Source organism: Saccostrea cucullata, unplaced genomic scaffold, assembly GCF_032062105.1.
Source record: "Saccostrea cucullata isolate Sc308-1 unplaced genomic scaffold, CSIRO_AGI_Scuc_v1 ctg259, whole genome shotgun sequence".
Classification (NCBI taxonomy): Eukaryota; Metazoa; Mollusca; class Bivalvia; order Ostreida; family Ostreidae; genus Saccostrea; species Saccostrea cuccullata.
In genome coordinates this window covers 489,739-507,369 of record NW_026934432.1, presented here as the reverse complement: position 1 = coordinate 507,369, position 17,631 = coordinate 489,739, and the positions used below count along the sequence as shown (strand labels likewise).

At 32.7% G+C, this 17,631-nt stretch overlaps 1 protein-coding gene across 2 annotated transcripts; it reads left to right on the top strand.

Annotated features, from left to right (window-relative positions):
• The first annotated feature begins 659 nt into the window (after positions 1-659).
• LOC134240684 (shematrin-like protein 2) lies at positions 660-16,048 on the top strand. 2 transcript variants are annotated; one of them, XM_062722751.1, is made up of 3 exons: positions 660-819; positions 1,174-1,515; positions 15,792-16,048. In XM_062722751.1, exons 1-3 carry the CDS (start codon positions 666-668, stop codon positions 15,929-15,931), a joined length of 636 nt encoding a protein of 211 aa, XP_062578735.1. In that variant the 5' UTR covers positions 660-665; the 3' UTR covers positions 15,932-16,048. The 2 variants fall into 2 exon arrangements, with proteins under 2 accessions (XP_062578735.1, XP_062578734.1); XM_062722750.1 differs by lacking the exons at positions 660-819; positions 1,174-1,515 and adding exons at positions 13,840-13,919; positions 14,924-15,152 and having other exon boundaries at positions 15,474-16,048.
• The last annotated feature ends 1,583 nt before the right edge of the window (positions 16,049-17,631 follow it).

The following is a 17,631-nucleotide window of genomic DNA, read 5'->3' as shown; positions in this document are numbered from 1 at the left end:
TATTTTGACTTTTCATCTGTAAGGTCTGAGAAAATGGTTTCTTTTTGAAAAAAAAATAATAAAAATTTACTTTAGCTCTTTCTATAATTTATAAATCACTTCGATTATTTCACAATGCATAGTGTATAAAGATCTTCATACCTTCATATCATGTTAATATACATCGGTATCCATAGCTAGATTAAAAAATAACCTCAATTTCTTAAGATAAGTAATTTTAAAATACCTCTATGAGGTAAAAATTTGGACTTTCTATATTATCTTTATTAGAATTTCAAAGAACCTTGAAGCACTTAAGATGAATGAAGAAAAAATTGTCGCATGAAAAGATTTAATTTTCAAGCTTCATTTTAATCCTATTGAATTTGTCAATAAATTGAAGAGTTATCCTTTCTAACTAAGGATCGGATACCCTTAAATCAAAGTTCTAATTTCTAAAATAAAAATCTAAAACTTCCAGATTTTACACTTGTTTGGAAATTTGAAGTTTTAGGTTTTTGAGCTAAGATATTATATTTCAACATACAAAATCAGTTAAAGTTTCTGAATTTTAAAAATTTGAACTTATATATTGAAATTATAAATGTGTAAATAATTTTAAGAATTTAAATGTTTAGTGTTACACGCACCTTTTTCATCTTTTATGTAATTTTTTCCAGGTCGCCATGATAGCGCTTGTACTACTTGTTTCCGTTGCACTCTGCAGTGCTGATTACGACAAGAAAAATGTCTATCATCCAGGAGGAGGAGTCTATCCACCTGTCGGCGGAGTTTATCCACCTGTAGGAGGAGGAGGAGGCGGAGTTTATCCACCATTTGGTAATCATATGTATTTTTAATTCCATCATTTTTATTTCAATTAATGTTTCTTAAATCAGGACATACTGAAGGACGAACTGTTAAAAGTTTTAAAGTTTAAAGAAAAATAAATGGTGATTGAGCCATTCGGGAAAATATTTGAATATTTCATCTTACCGAAATTCCCTGTATTATACTGATCTGGGAATTAATGAAACTTTTGATATATCTGTCCAAATAGAATAATGAATTGAAAATAAAATACAAGTTAGGAATTCAGTTTTAAATCATTATGTCTTCAATACTTTTTTTTTTTTGAAAAATGTAATTGTCTGTTTTCATTTGAACTTTTTCATTTTCTTTTTTTATCCCTAGTAAACAAACCTGGTACCTGCTCAAATTTTGTCAACACAGGAGACTTGGGTAGGCCATGTTATTCCGATTATTGGTGTCCAGGAGTTCAGAAATGCTGCTACATATCTTACTCTAGCACAAGGGTGTGCCAGGTTCCCCGAGAATATCAAAAGCCTTTTGGATCCTGTCCACCCCATCCTAATACCGCCAGTGCTGGAAATTGTAACCACGACTATAACTGTGGTGGTTCTTACAAGTGCTGTAGAGGAATTTCTGGAAATATAGACACATGTGCGTACCCTGTACACAGAGGCTTCGGCCTCGGAGGAGTCGGAGGTGTCGGACCTGTCGGACCTTTAGGAGGTGTCGGACCTGTTGGAGGTGTCGGATCTGTCGGTAGAGTCGTCGGAGGATACTATCCTGGAGGCGTTTATCCAAAAAAGAACGTGTATTAAATATGCAAACTTTAAAGGACATACAGAAGATGTTTGAAATCTTTAACAAATGATGTGAACGAAAACGCTAATATATTTTTTCATTAAATTTGCAAATACAAGAGGTTTGGATTGCTCTGTCTGAAACTTCGTGATCATGATAAATGTTTTGAAAGAAATACCTCAATGGTATTCCAAGTTGTAAATTCTATAATTCTATAATCATGTGTGACGGACCATTGTATGTCCATCTACTCTTGGGTCTTTATTGAAACAAAACACTATGTTTAGATACCCGCATGGGGTCATTTTGTCCTTTAAAAACTGATAGACTGAGGTCAGATGCCCTGTGTAAGATTTTTGTTTGCTCAAAAAATATATCATACACAAGTTGAGAGGTCTGAGCAAAAAATATGCTGTATTTGGTGTAAAATACGACAGCTCTTGGGATTATTAGTTTAAAAATCTTTCAGTAAAACAATAATAGTAAGAAGGTCAACTTTGAAATTGTTTAAAATTTGTCACTATTCCCCCAAAAAGGATTTAGCATACCTTTTACAATCAAAGTCACCACTAATGAGATATTTGAAATTTTATGAAAGGCGTCTGTCAACAACAATTCACAATTTTACTTGCATATAGTTGTATGCCATCTCAAATCTGTGATCTAATTAAACAAGATATTGTTTGATTGTGTTTTGATAAAATTTAGAAAATGTCCTTGTAGAGCAATAGCCCCTTTTGAAAATTTGAATCCCTTCACCGGTACGTTTCTACATGAGTGAAACGTTCTTGAATAGGATATGGGAATGGAAATAAACTCAATAAAACGAAAGCCGACCCCTTTCTGGTGCGTTAATGTTGCGGATAGAAGTTAGGTAGGTCAGAAAAAGCATGGTAACAACCTAAATGTCGAGTGGTACACAGAATTTTTTTTATTGGTATGGCGTCAGTTTTTATAGCATGGTTGTATGTTTCGTTAGCCCTAAAAATTGTTCGCCCATGACGCTGCTCGCCCAAATTTCCATTCGCCCAGAGATCGCTCGCCCTAAAACTTTATCGCACAGGATCCGTTTGCCCTCTTTGATATATAATAAGAATATTCATCTTCCATTTTCATACCACCTTTATCAGGGGCTGTTCAGTTCCGACAGTAGAACTTTTAACGTCTCAGTCCTTCCACTGTTTTCAAAACATACATGTAGCACAATTCGTAAAAATAACACAGATGTAACCCCAACTTTCCCTAATTAACATCGATACTAATCATCTAATTAACTATAATGCAAACACTAACCCCTTCAAAAACCATTAGAATCAAATTAAGAATAATTAAGACAAATAAATATCATTCTTCGTATCAGAATTTGAAGAAAAAAATCCCAAGTTCTTAAAGAAATTAAATAGAATAAATAATACATCTTATAATATTCATTTCATATAGTATATATATAGATATTGGGCGAAGAAGATATTTGGCGAACAATATTGGGGGCGAGCGGACTCTGCACGAACGGACTCCTGCGAACAGGTAGATGGGGCCAACGAACCGTATACCTTGTGGCGTTAAATATTTGGAGATGACACACAGTCTATACCTTGTGGCATTAAATATTTGGAAATGACACACAGTATTTAAGTTCAGAAGTCCACATAATAAAACAAAATTGGTTAATAGCAAACATGGACTTCCAAAACATCAAAGAACTTATGAAATGATGACTTTAAACGAGACTGTTGATATTCTTGTTTCATCAACTTGTTTGTCAATAATTTACCTCGTTTTTTACTCCTCGACTCGAGCGTAAACGCTCTTACCAATGCACCTTGTGGGCGACTATGTCTTAATCTGAGTAAAAACGTGCAGAAAGGAAACAATAGTCGCCCGCATGGTGCAAAGTTTGTGTTTAATTTGCTCTGTAGAGTCGCTGATTCAAATTCCACCAAAAGAGTTGACAATGTCTTAAGATGAGAGAGTATAAATCTAGGTTCTGAATTGTAGTAGGTGTTTTCACAAAAACATTCCTCAATGCTAAGTAGCTCTGAGTACCTCGTATAGTTATAATTGTAACACTTCGTCTGTAAGTGGTGTCTTAGCCCCCAACTTTTAATGCAAAGATGTACATCTTTGTAAAAAAAAGAAGCCCCCTCCCCCTCTTCCAATGCCCCCATCCCATGTTCAATTTGCTACACATGCTTATCTATTAAATAGGGACGTGTGGTGAGAGACCTTCTTCTTGTACCAGTCTTCTCCTCATTCTCAAAAAGGATAAATCAATACATAATTTTCATGAAAGATATATATATCACAAATTGGTCTCTCTGTTGCTGAAATCTAAGTCCATATGTTTTGTTTTATGCATTTTTTTTTCTAAGTATGTTTATTGTGTTCATTGTAATTGTTGGTGTACACTCAATGCACTTTGAAAAAAAAATCTATGAGCGTTGTTTTGTCCCAATTTTAAAGCATTTTGAAAAAAAGAACATTTTCAAAGTAAGTTGCCACCGTGATTTTTCCAAAAAATTGAATTGCCTGCATCGACTAGAATGATAAATCTCACCAACTTAAAATTTGGGATGATTTTTTTTTCTGTTTATTTCAAAATAGTAGAACGTGTATGCGTCCTAAAACGTTATTAAATTTATTCTAAAAACTCTAAGAGTTAGCAAAATCGCTATCAAGCATGAAAATGCACAAGTTCAACAAACAAAAAAATATAAAAAGGAGAAAAGTATTCGACTTTGAAATTAATCCAAAATAAATGTTCCAAATGAAGGATATGGAGATAACGAACAGTATTCAATATCAAAGACCATAAAACAATACAAAATAGGAAAAGAGCAAACACGGACCTCTAAAACATCAGAGGTGAGATCAGGTGCCACCAGATCAGCATCCCCTGCTGACCGGTCATACCCGCCGTGTGCACCTTGTCATATTTGGGAAATAATGGGAAAATCGGTCTTCAATTAAGTGTATAAATAATGTACTAACAAAAAACGTCAGTCACCATTAGACTCAATGATAAATTGTATTTACTTCATTGTACAAGCTCATTGTATCGATCAAAGAACTTACGAAATGATGACTTTAAACGAGACTGCTGTTATTCTTGTTTCATCAACTTGTTTGTCAGTAATGTACATCATTTTAGGAATTGTTCATAGATCATACACTTGCGTATCGAATCAACTGAGATATATAAACGCCGTATGCAGGTGATGAAGGTATATTGCTGCATAAGTAAGGGAAGTTGATAGAAAAGTTAAAGTCATCGCGTTTATCATAGAGATTGTTTGTTAGAATACCACTTACGCCTTTTTCAAGTAAAAAATCCAAGTATGAAATACTGTAAATCACTTTTTATTCGCGAAGTGTCAGACATTCCTTATGATTATATAGAGCTATAACCACAATTCGTGAAAATTTTGTATCTTTTATCTCAAGCTCACCAGTATATATGGTATCGACATAGGAATGGAAATAACCATTGCTACTTGACAATACGTCGTCGATATATCTAAATGTTGAGTTGAAGGCAACAGCAATTGTTTTCTTCTTTTCACAAATAAGATTTTGCACAAATTATGCTTCATATGAATACAAAAATAGGTCCGCTAACAACGGAGCGCAATAGGTACCCATAGGAATTCCAATAGATTGTTGGAAGACCTGGTCTCCAAAACCAAATCTCCCAATCTCCAAATCTAAGATATGTGCACAATCAGCTTGCAAAGTTGAAATAACATGAAATGAAAAATACAATTTACAAAAAACAGCCACGGACTTAGTTCAGGAAAAATACAAGGTCGGCAGTTCAGCAATAGAAATTGGTATCGATAATTATTTCAAACTAAGGATCTTTTAATTAGTGCGTGTACAGTCTTTGAACAAAGCTACAGGGATTTGAAATTTAAATGTACAGTCAAAGACGATAAATGATATGGAGATAACGAACACTATTCAATATCAAAGTTTATAAAACAAAACAAAATAGGAGCAGAGCAAACGCGGACCTCCAAGTCATCAGAGGTGGAATCAGGTGCCATGGAGGAGTGAGCATCCCCAGTCGACCGGTCACACCCTCCGTCAAAACAGTGTATTAATAATGAACTAACAATTACCGGGTAGTATGAAAAAAACGTTAGCCAGCATTTGACTCAGTGATAAATTGTATTTGCTGACAAGGTCATGGTCTTGATCACAGAACTTACGAAATGATGACTTTAAACGAGACTGCTGAAGATAGATATTCTATAGGGAACCCCTGACAATGGTGATCAAAGAAGAAATCCAGAGAAGAACAGTTATACTATATGATGGCGAAAACGAAAAAAAATTGCATCGTTACACATAGTAGGGTTGTTAATAATTTCCAATGAGCGACAATTAAGAAAAAATATATTACTTACCGCAAATATACAAATTGAAATTTTAAATGTCAAATACTAAAATGGAAAACCTCAAAGAAAAAGGGATTTATATTTCATCATTAATATTAAGCAGTTCCTTGTTGGGGTCTTTAGAGAAACGTTAAGTTTAAATTTCCCAACTATAAAAATAGCCTCAGGGCAGAAACGATATGTTTAAGAATTCCTCAGGAGTACTTCATAGAAAAATGATTTTCCATTTCAGGATTTAAAATTTAAATATGTTTTTTTTTTTTTGAAAGTCGACGAACGTAAAATGCATACTAATGGCAATACGTTTTATTAGTGGTTTTCAATGGCGAAAGATTTCCATAAAACAACATTATCATTTGTTCAATCAATTAACGATCTGTCATTAATGTTTAATGACTTAAATCATTTTTTTAATGTGTCTGCTTCCACCTTAACCTGTACCATAATTGACAAGCAAATTATGTGTGTAATGTAGACCGAAAAAATGAAAATATTAATCAATCACATTCTGTGTTTGTTGGGGGTTTCCGATTTTACCTGTTACCTGGGAGTATAAAAGAGAGACAATCTTTCGGATCTTTGCCTTCAGGACTTTTTCTGACAAAGGACGCAGTAAGTATTTCAGCGATGGAAAAAATATTTTGACTTTGCATCTGTAACGTCTGAAAAAATGATTTCTTTTCTTTTTTTTTTTAATATTGAAAACAAATTTAACTTTAGATTCTTCTATAATTTATGAATTATTTCGATTATTTTACAATGTATAGCGTATAAAGATCTTCATACCTTCTTAAAACATCTAAAATCACCTCGTATTTCATATCATGTTAATTTACATTGGTATCTATGGACGGATTAAAAGAACCTTAATTTCTTGAAATATGTGATTTTAAAATACTTATATTGGGTAAAAATTTCGACTTTTTACATGACCTTTATTAGAATTTGAAAGAACCTTGAAGCATTTGAGAGGTATAAAACGAAAATTGTCGAATGAAAAGAATTAATTTTCAAGCTTTATTTTGAGGCTTATTGAATTTGTTTATAAATTTAAGAGTTATCCTACCTAGCTGAGGATCGGATACCCTTAAATCAAAGTTCTAATTTCTAAAAATATAAACGTTCAAAATGAAAATTGAATTTTAGAAGTTTGAAATTAAATTTTAAAATATAAAAATACGGTAAATGGTATTCAACTTTAAATATTTAAGCGTAATCTTTCTATACAAGCGAAAGATTAAAAACTCAAAATACTTAAAAATACCAAAATCGCTTTTGGAAATTTAATTTGAATTTTGAATATTTAAAGTAACAACCTAAAACTTCCACATTTCAAACTCGCTAGGATGTTTGAAATTTTATAATTGGAGCTAAAATATTAAATTTCCATATACGAAATCATTTAAAAGTTTCTGCATTTTAGAAATTTGAACTTTATATTAAAAAATTAGAATTCTAAAAGAGCAAATAATTTTAGAAATCTAGATATTAAGTGTAACATGGACCTTTTTATGTACTTTTTAACAGGTAACCATGATAGCATTTGTACTCCTTGTTTCTGTTGCGCTCTGCAGTGCTGATTACGACAAGAAAAATGTATATCCAGGAGGGGGAGTTTATCCACCTGTAGGAGGAGGAGTTTATCCACCTGTAGGAGGAGGAGTTTATCCACCATTTGTAAATAGTATGTATTTTAAATCCATCCTTTTTCTCAATTAACGTTTCTTAAATCAGGACATATTGTAGGTGAAATTTTTAAAGCTTAATGAAAATAAATAGCGATTGAGTCAATCAGGAGAATATTTGAATATTTCATCTTATCAGAAATGCGCTGCGTTATACTGATCTGGAAAGTAATAAAACTTGTGATGTATCTGTCCTCATAGAATTGTGAAATGAAAATAAAATACAAGTTAGGAATTCAGTTTTATATCATCATGTTTTTCAATAAATTTCTTTAAAATTGCAATGATTTAAAAAAGAATTCCTGTTTTCAATTTCAAAACATTGCCTATTTTTCTTTGAACTCTTTCTCATTTTCTCTCTTTTTTTTAATCCTAGTAAATAAACCTGGTACCTGTCCAAATTATGGCACCACTGAAGGAGACTACGGTTATCAATGCAATTATGATTATCAATGCCGAGGAGTTCAAAAATGCTGCTACGTATTTTACTCTCTCAGAAGAGTGTGTCAGATTCCCCGAGAATATAAAAAGCCTGGATACTGTCCATCCTATCCCAACGGCATTGGAGCTGGAAATTGTAACCACGACTATCATTGTTATGGTAGTTATAAGTGCTGTAAAGGATATTCTGGAAACGTAGACACCTGCACCTACCCTGTATTCTACGGCTACGGCCAAGGTCTCCAAGGAGGAGTCGGCGGAGTAGGGGGTGTCGGAGGTGTCGTTGGAGGACCCGTCGGGGGTGTTGTTGGAGGACCTGGTGTTGGCGGACCTGTCGGAGGATACTATCACGGAGGCGTTTATCCAAAAAGAAAGAATGTGTATTAAAAATCCAAACTTTAAAGGACATACAGAGGATGTTTGAAATCTTAAACAATTGATGTGAACAATTTATTAAATTTGCAAATATAAGCTCATTGTCTTTTCACTTTGAATCCAATAAAGGTATTTTTTGGAAAAAAAATTTCCAGGTATTACCAGGTTTTTAGCCTGGTTCTGAGACATTAATCATAATAAATGTTTTGAATAAATACCCCAGGCATATTCCAACAATCTTTGACGGACCATTGTATTTCCAGCTACTCTTGAAAGTCTTTATTGAAACAATGCATAATACCCAAAAGCTGCATTGCAGAAAATCATTCGGCATTGCTGCCTTAACACCAACCATCAAATCTGCTTCTGCACCAATTGTAGCCTCCACTATTATTTAAATACCCGCACGAGGTCATATTGTCCTTCAAAAATACGATAGACTAATATACACAAATGGAAAGGTCTAAGCAAAAAAATATGCATGCTGTAGTTGGTATAAAACACATCTTTGGTATTACATGTACAAGTTTAAAAAAATCTTTCGGTAAAGCAGAAATACTACGAAAGACAACTCTAAAAGTGTTAAAATTTGTCAATATTTCCCCAAAATGGATTTAGCATACCTTTATAAAATCAAGTTACCACTAATGAGATAAATAAAAAAAATTTAAAGACGTCTGTCAACAATTGACAAATGTTACTTGCATATAGTTTAAGGTCATCTCAATACTGTAATCTAATTAAACAAGACATCATTTTATTGTGTTTCGATATAGTTTAGAAAATGTTGGTGTAGAGCAATACCTCCTTGGCAAGAGTAAGTCTTAACTATTTTTATCTTAATGTCTTGTTTACATTAGAGATTATAATAACAATGATTATCATAATCATTGACTTATCTACTGGTTATGTTTGCAAATAAGGTCTTTAAGGTTTAAGGTTTTTAATGATTATTAGAATTATATAAAACTTATAACCAAGATTTTAATATCCTTTGAATTATCAGATTATTTGTCATTAGCCTGTCTCGAATAAGAATTTTTCAATGGAGGAATTTGCTCTTAAAGACTGAATCAACTGTGTCTTTAAAATTCCTTATGTAGATGATTATGCCATACTGCAGCATAAAAGCGCACGGCGGGTGCAGGCATCTGATCCAACCTCTGATGGTTTGAAGGTCGTGTAAGCTCCGCTACTATTCTGTAATGTTTAATGAATGTTTTTAACACAGTAACTGTTTGTTATCCCCACAAATCTTATTTTGAAAAGATGATTAAAAAAGAATTCAATACGTGTATCGAAAAGTTAAATGGCTAGTTTGCTGAACATATTTTTTCTATTAAATTTACAAATATGATATAGATTTGCCAGATTCTGTGGTGTTTTTTTTTTCTATTTTTTGAGTAAAAATGTTTGATAATTAACTATAAGTTAACCTATTCAAATACCGGTATTTTTAGGAAGACAGAAATTCTTTTGTCAAGCATGAACTGAATATTAAAATTTTATGTACCAATATCAATTGTCTTCAAATTTATTTGTTATGCAGGAACATGATCTGAGTACAATCAATTTTTAAATTGAAGTAAGATACCGACAAATAAGATGATGTTACAAGTATTTCGACTTACCTTTTCGCAATTTTTACAACCAGTTGTCATATTGACTTGTAGACTTGTATAACTTATCGTTTGGTTATATTTAGTCCTAAATATTTATATGTCATTTATTAAATATTATTTATACTAATTTTACTACAGTGTACATATCTCACTAAAAATAGATATGACGCACGGCGAATGTAATCGGTAGGCAGGGAATGATTACTTCTCCTACATTTATCCCATTTCTAATACTTCCAAGAATCCTTATTTTTTTCATTTTTAAGAATGAAATAATCTCTGGCATGGCGCAGTGGTTAGAGCGTCTGTTCTAGCTTCGCGATGTAAGGAACTGATCCTTACGTCGAAGGTTCGAATCCACTTCGGGACGTGGAGGTTCGAATCCACTGCGGGACGTGAAGACCGGTCCTTCGTATGAATACGTATAAAACGAGTCCCGCTGTGACCGTGGGTATTGGCTAAAAAAGATCTTTCACTGCTCCATATTTTCGAATGCCGAGTAGGTATAAATTTGCCCGATGGCAACTATGTGCGTTGAAATTTAGGTGAAAAAATTTTTGAGAGCGACGTTCAAAAATAAACAAGCAATCAAAACGAACGAAGTTAGGGTTTAACATGTAAAAAACTGAATATTTACTTTTGCTAATGTTTTCCTTTATATATAACACTACTAAAAACAATGCATATCTATAGCCGTATAACTACAGGTTCCTCGAACGTCATAAAACTTCGATGTAAGAACAAAATACGGAATTAGCAGTAATTGACCGCAAAATTTACGCTTTTTTCATCTTCTTTGATTTGTTTTTTGTTGTAAATTGAAGAGAGTAAGATGTAAACTTAAGGTCAAGATCTAGTTAATGATAGATGCCTATGATTTTTCAAATTTGAGAAATGAGTTCTTTTTATTACCATTTACAAATATAGCTTGGTAAAATAAGTGTTTCGAGCCATCACTTTTGAAAAACTAGACAAAAAACATAACTTTGAACAGTAATTCTAAATGAAAAATGAGGAAAGTCTGGTATAAATTTCGGAGTTTTTTGCCATCTCAGGTAAAATAAATGTACCAGTTATGCCAACAGTCTCTCCTAGAGCATGACCGAAAATCTTAAACATGCCTTAGTTTACATGCATCAGTTTAAGAGAGTTGACTTGGGTTTAATTGTGTGAAAACTACAATAGAGAAACTTTAATTTTAAGCCATACGTAACTTACATATTCATTTACTTCAGCGTACATGCCATTTTTTGGGAAAATCTCTACCGTCCAGGTATTTTTAAGGGACCGTCTCTAAATACAGGTACATTTACGATCATAGGATGATATGGCAAAGTTTCAATTTTTCGCACTTTTAATCAATTATACAAATACTAGAATAGACTTTTTGCTCATATTAATATATGATCAGTAATGCTGTTTTCTACATTCTACCGTATTGTTTTCGGAGGCGGCATCTCAAAATGTCAAAAATAAATTAAACTTTAAATATTACAGATACAAAGGATTTATACAAACAATATAAAAAAAATATTTAAGGGAATCAAATTCCATGTCGAAAATCTCAAGAGACTATTTTTTTTCCTTTATAACATTTCAAAGACCTCTTATTTAAGAACTTCAGTTTATCATAACGTCAAAAACACACTATTAGGACGTCAATCCACCTTGAAAAATGCTTTCAAAATCAGTTATATAAAACTAGTACTGTTATTAAAATTTTTCAACCTGTAACTTCATATTGTTATAATATTGTATTAATCATGAGAAAAAAAGTTGCTTTAAAACAGTCAATATGCTTCATTTTACTATGATAAATTTAACCAAAATTTTATTATGAATAAACATAAAAGGATCGGACAGCAGGCACTGCCTATATAAGTCCTCTCCATTTTACTATGATGCGCGAAATATTGCGCAAAGGAAGCTCCAGTTGGTCACCTCATGTGCATTTTCGTTCAATTGAGAAACTAAAAACTTTAAACATTTTTTTTATTTGTCTGATATATTTTCTTCAAAAAGAAGCTGACCCTCTTCTCATAAATCTATAATATTACTCCATCATTAATTTGCTAGTTTGAAGTCTCAAGGTCCTTTGCTAGATATTTTACCTATATAATGTCATTACTTAAGACCGGTAAGAAGACTGACTTTAGAACTTTAAACTGCACTTTACAGCAGTGAGGGGTTCTAATCGCGTCACATGCTGCTGTAACACGGGAAGTCAATTTCAATGTCTCAACCAAAAGAAGTAATATTCAATTTAAAGTTCATGAGCTTTGGTAAGGAACAGTTCCTACCTATTATATCATTTTATGTTTATCTCAACCAGGGTTTGAACTTACCACTTTCAATTACACTTAGACTTTGATAGCTTCAAATGTCCTTGTAAACAACAGTTTAGGAAAACATGCGCCATTTTTACATTATGATAACTGTAAATAAAAAAACTTGGCATGAATAATGTGGCAGGTAACAGATTCCAAAAAATCAAGTCCCAAGAACATTTAAACAATACAAATCTAGAGCAGAGGAAATATTGACTTATCATGTAAATTCTAAATTAACCAGGGGAAGTAAAATGCTAAATTTTAAGGTCCCCTAACCAATCGTGTACTCCTTGTCATGTTAAGGCAAAAAAAAAAACAGACTCGATAGTTAATCCATGCAATGTGTAAATAATTGTATTTACCATTGATTTCATATAGAGCTTTAATATTATATTTTTCTGTTAATATATCACAATGCATTTGTATGCATAAGGTAAATTGTGAATGATAAAATACGCCTTAGCATACGAAGGAAGAAAGATTTTGGACCACTCTAAAGCATGTTAACGAACATTAAAAATTACAAAATAGGAGAGGAGCAAATACGGACCTCCCAGACATCAGAGGTGAGATCGGGTGAAATGGAGGCGCGATCATCCCCGGTCTAATAGTCAAATTCACTGTAAGCTTCTTGTCATGATCATGAAATGGGGGGGGGGGTCCGTGAAAACTCAATGTGTAAATAATGGCCTATCATTCAGTATGAAAAAGGCAGTCAGCATTTGACTTAATAATACATTGTGTTTGCTAACAAGGTCATTGTATCGACTATAGAACTTACAAAATGATTACTTTAAACGAGACTGCTCATATCCTTTTTTGCCAATAACTTACCTTGTTTGAGAAATTGTTCACCATTTGAACATGGTCTTCCGTATCGAATCAACTGAGAGATATAAACTCCGTAATCCGTATGCATGTGATAACGGTATATTGTTGCAGAAAAAAGAGAGGTTGGCGATTGAAAAGTTAAAGTAATCATGTTTGTCATAAATCTTTGTTTTTACGCAACCATAAACGTCCTTTTCTGTGCAAGATCCAAATATGAAACAGATGTGTCAGACTCTGTGGTATCTTTTATTTCAAGCTCAGCTGGATATATCGTGTCGACATAAGAATGGAAATAATTTATTGACAATACGTCGTCGATATATTATAATGTTGACTTGCAGGTATTTTCTTCTTTTTACTTAATAGATTTTGAACAAATTCTGCTTCGTTGTAGTGATATGAATACAAATTTGTCACCTGTCATAAATGTTTAATGATTTAAATCATATTTTCATCATTTGTCTGAGTTTACCTGCACCAGTACCATAATTGATATGCAAATAACGTGTGATGTAGACAGAAATTTAAAATATAAATCAATCAAAGTCTGTATTTGTAGGCGATTTTTGCCTGTTACCTGGGATTATAAAAGAGAGGCAATTTTTCGCATCTTTGCCTTCTGGACTTAATCTGACAAAGGACACAGTAAGTACCTTAGAAATGGGGGGAAATAGTTTGACTTTCTATCAGTTACATTTTTAAAGAAGGTTCATTTTCTTTAAATCGGAAAAATTATTTGATCTTCAAAGAATCCGGGGTTTTTTCTCCGTTTTTTTTTTAAAGATAAATGCTTACAATTTTTTGATAAAATTAGAACCTAATATCTAAGTGTTAAAATATTTTTAAAACTTAAAATTCTAAATTCAGTACAATTTTGCTTTTTTTTGCTATATATATTAAAATTAACTTCAAACTTCAAAAATTTTACTTTCAAAACATTTTAGAATTTCTTTTGAAATTTGGAATTTTGATTCAAACATTTAAAATTTCGAATATTCGGAACTCTTTGATATTTTAAAATTTTACTTTAAATATTAAATTTTCAATCAAGTTTTAAATTTTGAATATACATTGAATATTCTAAGTATCTAAAAGCTCTTGTTTGACCAAAAGTCTTTTTTTCACATGGTTTTAAAATCCAAACCAGGTTTTGAATTTGCAATTTAGGATATTTAAAAAAGAAATTTAAAGATTCAAAATGTGAAAAATGTTTTTAGTTATTTAAATTCGAGTGTTAAAATCAAAATTTTAATTTCTAAAAATCTAGACTTTCCAAACGAATGTTGAATTTTAAAGGTTTGAATTAAATATTAAGATATCAAAATACGAAAAATGGTTCTGAACTTTAGATTGTTAATGGTAATCTTTCTTTACAAGCGATAGATTAAAACCTCAAACATAAAGGAATACAACTTTTTTGGAGATTTGAACTTTGAATTTTCAAAGTAAAAATCTAAAACTTCCTGATTTTACACTTGTTTGGAAAATCAAACTTTATAGGTTTTTGAACAAATATATTGAATTTTGATATACGGAATCAGTTTAAGATCTTGAAATCTATAAATTTGAACAATTATGTATTAAAAATTATTTTTTTTAAAATCTACACAATTTTAGAAATTAAAATTGTAACCGGACCTTTTTAACAGGTAGCCATGATAGCATTTGTACTCCTTGTTTCCGTTGCGCTCTGCAGTGCTGATTATGACAAGAAAAATGTATATCCCGGAGGGGGAGTTTATCCACCTGTAGGAGGAGGAGTTTATCCACCTGTAGGAGGAGGAGTTTATCCACCTGTAGGAGGAGGTGTTTATCCACCTGTAGGAGGAGGTGTTTATCCACCTGTAGGAGGAGGAGTTTATCCACCATTTGGAAATCGTATGTATTTTGTTTAATCTTTTATTCCATCTTTTTCCTCTTAATTAGTGTATTTTAAATCTGGACAAATTGTAGATCGAATTTTTATAGTCCTGAAATTTATAGAAAAAATAATAGTGATTGTCAATCATGGGAATATTTCCTTCACCTAACCGAAAAGCAGCTGAATTATTTTTAATTCGAAACAAAAAAAAATTGATATGTCTCTCATATTTCAATAATGAAAATAAAATACAAGTTACAGGTCTTTGTATTAATTTCCTTAGAAATGCAACGTTTTTTTTTTTTTAATAAAATTTCATTTTCTTTTTTTCATTCTAGGATTTAAATATGGTACCTGCTCATATTATGGAAACACAGAAGGAGACAACGGCAGATCCTGTTATAGTGATTATCAGTGTCCAGGAGTTCAGAAATGCTGCTACGTCTATTACTCCAACAGGAGAGTGTGCCAGGTTCCCCGAGAGTATAGCAAGCCTGGATACTGTCCATACTATCCTAACAGCGTCGGAGGTGGATATTGCAACAACGACTATCAATGTCCTGGATATCAAAAGTGCTGTAAAGGATATTATGGAGATGTAAACACCTGCACCTTCCCTAGATACTTTGGTCAAGGTCTCCAAGGGGGAGTCGGAGGTGTCGGAGGACTCGTACCTGTCGGAGGTGTCGGAGGAGTCGGACCTGTAGGAGGTGTTGTTGGAGGACCTGGTGTTGTCGGATCTGTCGGAGGATTATTACCCGGAGGCGTTTATCCAAAAAGAAAGAGCGTGTATTAAATATGCAAACTTTATAGGACACAAGACGTAGTTTGAAATCTTTTGTTAAAAATGATGCGAACGAAAACGTTACCTGTGTTTGAATATTTATTGCAAATACACGATCTTATGCATTTATATATGTTTTGTTTTCACTTAAACCCTATTAAACGTATTAAACCTGGCCCTGAAACATTGACCCTGATCTATTTTTGAAAACAAAATACTTTAAAGGTATACAGTTCGTAAATTCTAGAATCATCTGTGACGGACCATTGTATTTTCAGCTATTCTTGAAAGTCTTTATTGAAAAAAACATAAACTCCAGAAGCTGCATTGTAGAAAATCATAAATACTCTGCATTTTTGTCTTAACACCAAACAGAAATCATCAAATCTGCATTATCAGGAAAGCCAAACACTAAGATTTACTTTATTAAATTTAATGAAGGCAAAGAACTTCAACAAAAAATACACGTAATATGAATTTACTTGCTCGTTGGCAGAATGGGCATGGCTTCATTAATTAATAAACTGTTAATAGCTGAACCCTGGTATCAATTGTTCAACTAATCAACAGACAGTTGATGACAAAATGTTAAATGATTCATAAGCTGAAAGTTTCTAACTGATAATGATTACTCATAAAATGATACCACAGTTCCTATAGAGATACTGGTGCGACGGAAATACTGCGCCACCTTGCTATATGTAAATATAGCCACTACCACCAGTGACGCCTAAAGTTTTTAGCAGAACAGAAATTTGCATTTGCAACAACCCAAGTTTGCAATTCCAGGTTACGTTGCAAGTGTTCAAATCTCAAAAATGGGGCGCCTGGCTAAAACTTAGCTTCGAGCTTAAACCCCATACCTAGCCTAGCGGTAAATATTCAACTGCACAAACTGTGTTACAAATTGCCGAAATAGCACATATATTAACAAGCAAAACAAATGTCTGCAACAAATTAAATTTGCACAACTGTGCCACAACATATAGCAGAATCAATTGTATACAACAAATAAAATTTGCACCAATTGTGCCATAACATATAGCAAAAACAAATGTCTGCAACAAAGGAAATTTGCACCAATTATCCAATAATTGACATATGGCAGACTAGATGTCTGCCAAAATATTCAGTAAATTAACAGAATCTATTGTCCGTACATATACATATTAATAATTAAATACGCAATAGCAGAGGAAACTGTCTGCAACCAAACACGATGTGCACAACTTGTGCAAAACTACACATTAGAATTGATACTGCAGATCCAAATGTCAACTTAATTTGTTAACCAGTAAGAGTACTGAACAGAATTTGCTAAAATTACATACGCTACAGGAAGCAGCCTTGGACCCCATTCTCCAACAGGTGGATGAACAAAGCCTTTTACTCTAACAAAATAGTAAATAGCTTGCTGATTACGATGTAGAAAAAAATTATTTCCTATCTCGTTAAAGTGGATCCCATCTGATAAGAAAAGCGATAAGTCACCATCTGAAATCTCAGGATATCTGATGTAATGCCCATTTAGAGATTTTACCAAAGTGCTAGTCTTACTGTTCAAACGATGCCTTATTAGCTCAAACGTTTCATGCTTCTCCCCCCCCCCCCCGCCATGCTGATTTTTTTTACCAAAGAACAGTTGTAGGAAACATGTCCTGAATTTTTCTTACTCTCTCCACCATATAATGTCGCAACTCTATTGAAGGTCT